The sequence below is a fragment of the Saccopteryx bilineata genome, chromosome 1 (genome assembly GCF_036850765.1).
Source record: "Saccopteryx bilineata isolate mSacBil1 chromosome 1, mSacBil1_pri_phased_curated, whole genome shotgun sequence".
Classification (NCBI taxonomy): domain Eukaryota; kingdom Metazoa; phylum Chordata; class Mammalia; order Chiroptera; family Emballonuridae; genus Saccopteryx; species Saccopteryx bilineata.
In genome coordinates this window covers 350146555-350157412 of record NC_089490.1, presented here as the reverse complement: position 1 = coordinate 350157412, position 10858 = coordinate 350146555, and the positions used below count along the sequence as shown (strand labels likewise).

Here is a 10858-nt window from a genome sequence, read left to right as displayed (position 1 = left end):
GAACACATTGGCTTGGCCAATTATGCCTGTGATGACTTCCACATCAACATCTAGTATGGGTTTTTTGTCTTAATGTCAACAGCAATTCTTGATGTCCTAATTTTTGTTTCCTAAGTTCTGATTCTTTGTGCTGTCTTTCACATTCTTTCCCAAAATGCTTGCCAGAAAATTCTCAACAGTATGGCTCCCATATCCACATCATCATCCACTACTATGGGCCTAGGATTTTCTCAGTCTTGGCTCAGTGCTTTGGACACCACATCACACTACATGTCCATATTCTGCCTGCTATTGTCAGTATGCTAAGGCATTCATAATACAGATTTTTTTAAATAAATGTGGCTGTGTTTCATAGACAGTGTGGGGATACCTATGATCAAATATATTTCCAAATGTATTGGAAAGATTATCCCAGATGTGTATGAGAACAAGAATGAATAGGATAGACTGAGGCACAATTTACTTAGAAAGTTCTTTTTGCAAACCACGTAGATAAAACAGAGATGTCAGCAAAGGCCTCAAGATGAAGAGGAGTAAAATCTTGAGTCACATAAAGAAAACCATAACATGTTTTTATTGATCCATATAAGTTTAGGCCAAATATAAGTAGATTGTTTCATGGAGAGAATCATGAGCAATATAGGGCAGGAATGTTAATGTTGAAGATCATTTGAAATACATGTTCAGTGACATTTTTGTCAAAGATGGCTTGCTAGTGTCCTGACATCTCAACAGTTCATGGGAAAATAAGGTAGGGTTAGTGGCTGAGGAGGGGTATCAACAAAGGGAGTGTCAGTGTCCAGAAAGAGACATCAACAGTCAGTGGATTCCTGCCATCATATTCTCAGAGGACAGAGGGTCAGAGGGGCTGAATTTCTTCTGCTATCATTGAAACCAGGACTGAAGAAAGGCCGCAGGGGTCCAGTGAAGGCACAATTAGAGAAGGTGTACATGAGGGAGCCATGGTCAGTGATGTTGTAGAAGGAGACAGTGCTGGCTTCATAGTCCAAAAAGATCCCAATTTGGCTTGGAGGCACCTGAAGTTGGAAGAGAGTTGGTGGGCTGGTACAGGCCTCATATTTTTGTTTGTTTGACAGCCAAATCGTCCAGAAGCCATTCAAGAGGCTGAGAGAAAAATGTCCCTTTCTCTTCACAGAGTCTCTACAAACCCCCAGGTTCCAAAAATCCTTTCCCGTCACATCTACCTCCCAGTAAAATTTTCCACAGTCAAAGCGCTGGGTACCCAAGACCATGAGATAAGTATCAAATCTCTCCTCATTTTCAGGTACCTTCTGCTGCGTGTCTCCAAGTCTCACTTGTCTCTGATCCTCTGAAACAATGAGCCATGGATGGGCTGTGTGTGCGTCCATAGTGATGTGTACTGCAGAGAAAGGACCACAGTCAGGCTAGGAGAGTATGTGGGGAGCAATAACCCTGTACCTATGGTAAAGGGGTACGGGAGTGAGCCTGAGCCTCACTGTGTGAAGAAATGACCCCTTAGACAGCTTAATTCCATGCCCAAACCTTTGAGGGAACCACTTTCCCTAGCTCTGTTCATGCCCCACCTACTTTGACCTGACATCTCTCCCAGATTCAGGACCTATGCGTGCTTTGTCTTCCCATTGTTACCCAACAGGCCATCCTATACTCTTAGAGTTTTCCTCACCTCCATACATCCTCAACATCGTCTTCAGCCCTGGCACATGGCACACGGTCCTCAAGTCTGGAGAGACGATGTCCAGCTCTTTCATGTTCCAGGACTCACTTCTGGGAGAAACAGAATTAGACATCCCTTCTCTAACTCATACCGCACCTTACCCAAACACTAATGTTATTACCTAATGTTATTATGTTGTGGATAACTGATAATTTAGTTCAACACAATTTACAAACAACTGTTTGTATTAGAATCCTTGGGTGTGGGAGGCAAAAGGAGGCAGGATTTACTTCCCACCCAGGCTGTCCTGGTCACAGGGCCTCAGCAGCACAGGGATAGTCTGTATCCCCTCTCCAAGCCAGAGGACACCACACAAGGACACTCTGTTTTATTTTATAGGCAGGTTCTGACACATGCTGAATCACTTCATAAGGAACCTCAAGGAGTCTTGCCCACGGCATGGGTCCTACTCATGGCTCTTTCTGAGATGTTTATTACTGGTCAATTTTTGTTAAAGGAGTGCCATCAGCTTGTAGATGCAGAGCTTCCCAAAATTTTCCCATTTATCATGGCTTCACTTTATGTAGATGTCACAGTCCAATTACTTTGGGCAACTCACCAACTGAGATGTCCATTAATTAACTTTCTCAGACCAGAAAGTATTTTATGGAGAATTGGACCTTTGGGAATTGAAAGAAGGTTGGGAAAACTTCAGTGCATGTCAATACATATCTTTGCAACTCAATGATCTTTTACACAGGTAAAAACACTTTCTGATACCCCTTCCTCTAACAAATAAAACCTCTCCTTACCTTTCCAGGACACTTTTCACCTCCTAGGGTAAAAAGAGATAGAGCGTGAGTTCAGGTTTAACAATTGAGACTTCAATACTGCGGTTAATATGCTACCACCCTGAGGCATATAGGGCACTGCTCTGGCTAATTCCTCTGGGCCATTGTTTGAAAAGACATTCTGACTAACTTGGAACAGAGAGATGTGTGGATGTTCATAGGGTAGCAAAAACCCACATGTAACCTATAGCTAAGAGAAGGATGGTCATTTTAATGACTCAGAAAATTAATTAGAAAGATCAGATTTTTAGGGAGACCAAAGACATGGGAAGAGCGAAAAGGAGCAATAGTCCAACCTGACAGAGGCCTAGAGATAGTCACAGAGAAAGAATAACCAAGTCAGGATTCATAGAAACTGTTGTCTCATTTGTGGACTTGAGTTTGGAAAAAACAGGTTGATTAGGTAAAGCTCTGTCCTGTACTATAGTCAGTGTTGCTCCCTCATGCATGTGAGATCAGGTCACCTGAGAATATTCTGTTGCTGAAGTTGGGAGCCCTTATCTAAAACTGGAAGGTGCCTCAGCCTAGTCAAAAGTGCATGGGAAGCTTGAATCAATGTTAGACTAAAGCAAGATTTAAATAATGGGAAGAAGAGGACCTACCAAGTCAAGCCAATCCAGTCAAGTTTTTGCCCAAAGAGAAAGAAATGACTTCTTGACCACATCTGAATAAGAGAGGGAGATGTGGAGAAGAAACATAGAATGTTACAAGAAGTAACTTTTAAGATCATCTAGTTCCTAGATTCTCAAATGAGGCAAACATATCATTGGTGGATATGAGATCATTTTAAGTAGATATACATTGATGAATTTTAAATATATAATTATGTGAATGGAGTGATGTCAGAGGAATAGCAGAGTGATCTCTCCCATTGAAATTTCAACAATTTAAACAGATATAACTCAGCAAAGGAACACCAGCTTGGTTCACAGGCTTACCTTAGAGATCCATACATTGAAACAACTAAAGGTGGCATGGAGTGGCTGGCAAGGGGAAGTAGAGTGAAAGATAAGATTGCTGCCCTACAGCTAAGCACTCACAGCTACTGCCAAGCTCCAGACAAGGGAGAAACCTGATTTTTTTCCTGCCTAGAGTATCAGAAAAACTGGTGAGGACTCTCAGGAGTGCAAAACTAGAGCAATGGCTGAATGCAGAGACAGGGCAGACACAAAACTCTGGACAGTGTTGGTGCTCCTACAATCTACCCACAGCCCACACTTGAGACAAAGAAAAAGTGCTGAGGCTCCCCAATCTCCCAGATCCTGCCTCCTTTCATGGGGTACAGAGAGTATCAGTGGCATACCCCAGAACTAACTCTGCTGAAACACTGTTTCCCCTGAAAAACAGGTGTTCTTTATATAGTCTCTGGTCTGTCAGACACAGGGGAGAACACACAGAGGTCCATTATCACCATTCTTGAGAGGAAGAACAAAGAAAGTGATAAAAATCCTCCTAGCCCTTGCAGCCCCAAACAATACAGCTGCAGCATTGCAGTAGGAGTCAGTTGGGGGATTTCACAGAGCTAAAACTTTAACCCAGTGCCACCTATTGCAAAATAATAGAAAAACCGCTTGAAAGTAAACTACTAAGAGCTACTCACAAATGCCTACTAATCAAAGAAGGAGCCCATTGAATTCCATTATTATCCAAGAAACAGATGCTTTTCAAAAGAAGATGAAAAATCTCCAGAAACCAATCTCAATTACACAGAAACTTTAGGTTTAAACAACATAGAATTCAAAATTAAAGTTCTGAAAATACTTAAAAAGATGTGAGAAAACACTGAAAGGCAATTTAATGCACTCAGGAAACAAATTAAGGAACAAAATAAGTACTTCACCAAAGAGATTGAAACTTTAAAAAAAAAAAAAAGAACTAAACAAATTCTGGAGATGAAGAACTCAAAATGTAATTGAAGAATTAACTAACAAGTTTAGCTAATAGAACTGGCCATATAAAGGAGAGAGTAAGGGACATCAAAGATGGGCAACTAGAGATGATGCAGAAGGAAAAAGAGAGAGACAAGAATTTTAAAAAATGATAGTGCTGTGTACATGGATCATCTGACTCAATCAGAAAGAGCAATATAAGAATAATAGGTATTCCAAAAAAAGAAAAGAGGGATAAAAGAATAGAGAGCTTATTCAAACAAATAATTGATGAGAAATTCTCAAGCCTATAGAAAGAATTAGAGCTTCAAATCTAAGAAGCAAACAGAACACCTTGTTATCTCAACCCAAAGAGGCTTTCCCCAAGGTACACTGTATTTAAACTGTCAAAAATTAATGACCAAAAAATAATCCTCAAAGAAACCAAGGCAAATAAGAAAATAGCATATAAAGAAAATAGCATATAAAGAAAATAGCATATAAAGAAAAGCCCATCGGGTTACCAATAGACTTCTCAGCAAAAACTCTACAAGCCAGAAGAGAGTAGACCCAAACATTCAAAGTATTAAAAGAAAGGAATTACCAGCCAAAAATAATTTATCCATCAAAGTTATCCTTTAAATACAAAAGAAAAATAAAACATTTCCCAGGTATACAGAAACTTAAAGAATTTATCACCAGAAACCCCTAGTGCAGGAAATACTCAAGGGGGGTTATTCTACCTGATACAAAGAACAAAACATCACAAAACTACAAGCAAAAGCTTCAACAAGCTTATAACAAAAGCAGGGATAACTTTTGACAACAAAAACATAAAGAAGGAGGGGATAAAAGTCTAAATTAGCAAAGGAGAATGGAGGGCAAAAGTATTCATAAGATAAAGAACTATTATGTATATATTAAACATTTTTCCAATAACCTAATAATAACCAGTCCCCCCCCCCAAAAAAAAAAAAACTTAAGTACATAACTTTAAAAAAGAAAGAAACATAGGAAAGAAGTATGGAATACCACCAAACTAAAGCAATGAACAGAAACAGAAAGGAAAAGAACCAAAGTAGACCCAAAACTACCAGAAAACAAAAGATAAAATGGCTATAAGAAAATCTTATGTATCAATAATCATGTACTGAATAAATAGACTGAACTCACCAATAAAGAAGTACAGAGTAAGCTGATTGGATCAAAAAACAAAACCCAACCATATGTTGCATTTTAGAGGTACATCTAAGCTGCAAGAACACAGGCAGACTCAAAAGTGAAAGGTAAAAAAAAAAAAGATTCTCCAAGCAAATAATATCCAAAGAAAAGCAGATGTAGCCATACTTGTATCTGACAGTACTGATTTTAAAACAACAAAGGTAACAAGAGACAAAGATGGACATTTCCTAAGGATAAAGGAGATACTACATAAAGGAGACATAGCACTTCTTACTACATATACACCAAACTAAGGAGCAGCAAAATATATAAAACTACTAACAAAACTAAAAGGAGAAACAGACAAAAACGTAATCATAGTTGGAGACTTTACTACTCCATTGACTGTTCTAGAAACGTAACCCAAACAGAATTGATAAAGAAATATTGGCCTTAAATGGCAAACTACATCAAATGAACATAATTGACATAAAACATTTCATCCCAGAATATCAAATTATATATTCTTCTCCATTTCATATGATTTTTTTTTTAATAAATTTTTATTAATGGTAATGGGATGACATTAATAAATCAGGGTACATATATTCAAAGAAAACATGTCTAGGTTATTTTGTCATCAAATTATGTTGCAAACCCCTCGCCCAAAGTCAGATTGTCCTCCGTCACCCTCTATCTAGTTCTCTGTGCCCCTCCCCCTCCCCCTAACTCTCTCCCTCCCTCCCTCCCATGTCCTCCCTCCCCCCCCACCCTTGGTAACCACCACACTCTTGTCCATGTCTCTTAGTCTCATTTTTATGTTCCACCAATGTATGGAATCATGTAGTTCTTGTTTTTTTCTGATTTGCTTATTTCACTCCTTATAATGTTATCAAGATCCCACCATTTTGCTGTAAATGATCTGATGTCATCATTTCTTATGGCTGAGTAGTATTCCATAGTGTATATGTGCCACATCTTCTTTATCCAGTCTTCTACTGAAGGGCTTTTTGGTTGTTTCCATGTCTTGGCCACTGTGAACAGTGCTGCAATGAACATGGGGCTACATGTGTCTTCACGTATCAATGTTTCTGAGGTTTTGGGGTATATACCCAGTAGAGGGATTGCTGGGTCATAAGGTAGTTCTATTTGCAGTTTTTTGAGGAACCACCATACTTTCCTCCATAATGGTTGTACTACTTTACAGTCCCACCAACAGTGAATGAGGGTTCCTTTTTCTCCACAGCCTCTCCAACATTTGCTATTACCCGTCTTGTTGATAATAGCTAATCTAACAGGGGTGAGGTGGTATCTCATTGTAGTTTTGATTTGCATTTCTCTAATAACTAATGAAGCTGAGCATCTTTTCATATATCTGTTGGCCATTTGTATCTCTTCCTGGGAGAAGTGTCTGTTCATGTCCTCTTCCCATTTTTTTATTGGATTGCTTGTTTGTTTGTTGTTGAGTTTTATGAGTTCTTTGTAAATTTTGGATATTAGGCCCTTATCTGAGCTGTCGTTTGAAAATATCAGTTCCCATATAGTTGGCTGTCTGTTTATTTTGATATCAGTTTCTCTTGCTGAGCAAAAACTTTTTATTCTGATGTAGTCCCATTCATTTATCTTTGCCTTCACTTCTCTTGCCATTGGAGTCAAGTTCATAAAATGTTCTTTAAAACCCAGGTCCATGATTTTAGTACCTATGTCTTCTTCTATGTACTTTATTGTTTCAGGTCTTATATTTAGGTCTTTGATCCATTTTGAATTAATTTTAGTACACGGGGACAGGCTGTAGTCGAGTTTCATTCTTTTGCATGTGGCTTTCCAGTTTTCCCAACACCATTTGTTGAAGAGGCTTTCTTTTCTCCATTGTGTGTTGTTGGCCCCTTTATCAAAGATTATTTGACCATATATATGTGGTTTTATTTCTGGGCTTTCTATTCTGTTCCATTGGTCTGAGTGTCTATTTTTCTGCCAATACCATGCTGTTTTGATTATCGTGGCCCTATAATATAGTTTAAAGTCAGGTATTGTAATGCCCCCAGCTTCATTCTTTTTCCTTAGGATTGTTTTGGCTATTCGGGGTTTTTTATAGTTCCATATAAATCTGATGATTTTTTGTTCCATTTCTTTAAAAAATCTCATAGGGATTTTGATGGGAATTGCATTAAATTTGTATATTGCTTTGGGTAATATGGCCATTTTGATTATATTTATTCTTCCTATCCAAGAACAAGGAATATTTTTCCATCTCATTGTATCTTTTTCGATTTCCCTTAACAATGCTTTGTAATTTTCATTATATAGGTCCTTTACGTTCTTTGTTATGTTTATTCCTAGGTATTTTATTTTTTTTGTTGCAATCGTGAAGGGGATTATTTTTTTGAGTTCGTTTTCTAATATTTCATTGTTGGCATATAGAAAGGCTATGGACTTTTGTATGTTAATTTTGTATCCTGCGATCTTACTGTATTGGTTTATTGTTTCTAATAATCTTTTTGTGGAGTCCTTCGGGTTTTCGATGTATAGGATCATATCATCAGCAAAAAGTGATAGCTTTACTTCTTCTTTTCCGATATGGATGCCTTTTATTTCTTTGTCTTGTCTGATTGCTCTGGCCAGAACTTCTAGCACCACGTTGAATAAGAGTGGAGAGAGTGGACAACCCTGTCTTGTTCCTGATTTAAGGTAGAAAGTCCTCAGTTTTATGCCATTTAATAGGATGTTGGCTGATGGTTTATCATATATGGCCTTTATCATGTTGAGATATTTTCCTTCTATACCCATTTTGTTGAGAGTCTTAAACATAAAATTGTGTTGTATTTTATCAAAAGCCTTTTCTGCATCTATTGATAAGATCATGTCGTTTTTGTTCTTTGTTTTGTTGATATGGTGTATTACGTTAACTGTTTTGCGTATGTTGAACCATCCTTGAGATTCTGGGATGAATCCCACTTGATCATGATGTATTATTTTTTTAATATGTTGTTGTATTCGGTTTGCCAGTATTTTGTTTAGTATTTTAACATCTGTATTCATTAGAGATATTGGTCTGTAGTTTTCTTTCTTTGTGCCATCCTTGCCAGGTTTTGGTATGAGGGTTATGTTGGCCTCATAAAATGTGTTTGGAAGTATTGCTTCTTCTTCAATTTTTTGGAAGACTTTGAGTAGAATAGGAACCAAGTCTTCTTTGAATGTTTGATAGAATTCACTAGTATAACCGTCTGGGCCTGGACTTTTATTTTTGGGGAGATTTTTAATAGTTTTTTCTATTTCCTCCCTGCTGATTGGTCTGTTTAGGCTTTCTGCTTCTTCATGACTCAGTCTAGGAAGGTTGTATTGTTCTAGGAATTTATCCATTTCTTCTAGGTTGTTGTATTTGGTGGCATATAATTTTTCATAGTATTCTACAATAATTCTTTGTATTTCTATGATGTCTGTGGTGATCTCTCCTCTTTCATTTTGGATTTTATTTATTTGAGTCCTGTGTCTTTTTTCCTTAGTGAGTCTTGCCAAGGGTTTGTCAATTTTGTTGATCTTTTCAAAGAACCAGCTCCTTGTTTTATTGATTTTTTCTATAGTTTTTCTGTTCTCTATTTCATTTATTTCTGCTCTGATTTTTATTATCTCCTTTCTTCGGCTGGTTTTGGGTTGTCTTTGTTCTTCTTTTTCTAGTTCCTTAAGGTGTGAAGTTAAGTGGTTTACTTCGGCTCTCTCTTGTTTGTTCATATAGGCCTGAAGTGATATGAACTTTCCTCTTATTACTGCTTTTGCTGCATCCCAGAGATTCTGATATGTCGTATTTTCATTTTCATTTGTCTGTATATATCTTTTGATTTCTGCACTTATTTCTTCTTTGACCCATTCATTTTTTAGAAGTATGTTGTTTAGTTTCCACATTTTTGTGGGTTTTTCCCCCTCTTTTTTGCAGTTGAATTCTAGTTTCAAGGCTTTATGATCAGAAAATATGCTTGGTACAATTTCAATTTTTCTACATTTGCTGATATTGTCTTTGTGGCCCAACATATGGTCAATTCTTGAGAATGTTCCATGTACACTAGAGAAAAATGTATACTCTGTCGCTTTGGGATGAAGTGTCCTGTAGATGTCTATCATATCCAGGTGTTCTAGTATTTCGTTTAAGGCCACTATATCTTTATTGATTCTCTGTTTGGATGACCGATCTAGAGCCGTCAGCGGTGTATTGAGGTCTCCAAGTATGATTGTATTTTTGTTAGTTTTTGTTTTAAGGTCAATAAGTAGCTGTCTTATATATTTTGGTGCTCCTTGGTTTGGTGCATATATATTAAGGATTGTTATGTCTTCTTGATTCAACTTCCCCTTAATCATTATGAAATGACCATTTTTGTCTCTGAGTACTTTTTCTGTCTTGTAGTCAGCATTATTAGATATGAGTATTGCTACACCTGCTTTTTTTTGGGTGTTGTTTGCTTGGAGTATTGTTTTCCAGCCTTTCACTTTGAATTTGTTTTTATCCTTGTTGCTTAGATGTGTTTCCTGTAGGCAGCATATAGTTGGATTTTCTTTTTTAATCCATTCTGCTACTCTGTGTCTTTTTATTGGTAAGTTTAATCCATTTACATTTAGTGTAATTATTGACACTTGTGGGTTCCCTACTGCCATTTTATAAATTGCTTTCTGTTAGTTTTGTATCTAGTTTGATTCTTCTCTTTTGTTTTTCTATCATTTGTTTTTGTTTGTTTGTGTTCCATACTTCTTTCCTCTGTTGCTACCTTTTTTAAGTCAAGTGTTTTTGTGGTGGTCTTTTTAAGGGTGGTTACCATTAAGTAATGAAAAGTGTACCTACCATATTCATTGTAGTACCCTATCTTATAAGTATTTCTGCACTTCATCATCCTTTGCTACTGTTAATCTCCATCCTCTCCCCCCTTTTTTTCCTTTGTTGTCACAGTTTAAGTTTGGTTTTATTGTGTTCTTGGTGGAGCTGTTACTTGTGGTGTTGTTTTCTTTTGTTCTTTGAATCTGGTTGGAAAACCCCCTTTAGTATTTCCTGGAGTGGGGGCTTTCTGTTGATAAATTCTCTCATCTTTTCTGTATTTGTGAATGTTTTTATATCTCCTTCATACTTGAAGGATAGCTTTGATGGGTATAGTATTCTTGGCTGAAAGTTCCTCTCTTTCAGGGCTTTAAATATTGGGGTCCACTCTCTTCTAGCTTGTAGAGTTTCTGCTGAGAAATCTGATGATAATCTAATAGGCCTTCCTTTATATGTTGTACTCTTCTTTTCCCTGGCTGCCTTGAGAATTTTTTCTTTGTCATTGGTTTGTGTCATCTTTATT

General features: G+C 37.3%; 1 protein-coding gene across 3 annotated transcripts in view; it reads right to left on the bottom strand.

The window, feature by feature from the left end:
- Positions 1-553: 553 nt before the first annotated feature.
- Positions 554-10858, bottom strand: part of LOC136318449 (E3 ubiquitin-protein ligase TRIM21-like) — a 31095-nt gene continuing 20790 nt past the window's right edge. The window contains exons 5-8 of one of the 3 annotated variants that reach the window (XM_066250767.1): positions 2470-2492; positions 1667-1767; positions 1290-1381; positions 554-1037 (exon numbers count right to left, since the gene is read on the bottom strand). In XM_066250767.1, the coding sequence (XP_066106864.1) occupies positions 837-1037; positions 1290-1381; positions 1667-1767; positions 2470-2492 (417 nt within the window). In that variant the 3' untranslated portion in view covers positions 554-836. Of the gene's footprint in view, positions 1382-1666; positions 1768-2469; positions 2493-10858 lie in introns of all 3 variants that reach the window. The other 2 variants (XM_066250765.1, XM_066250766.1) reach the window with 2 other exon arrangements.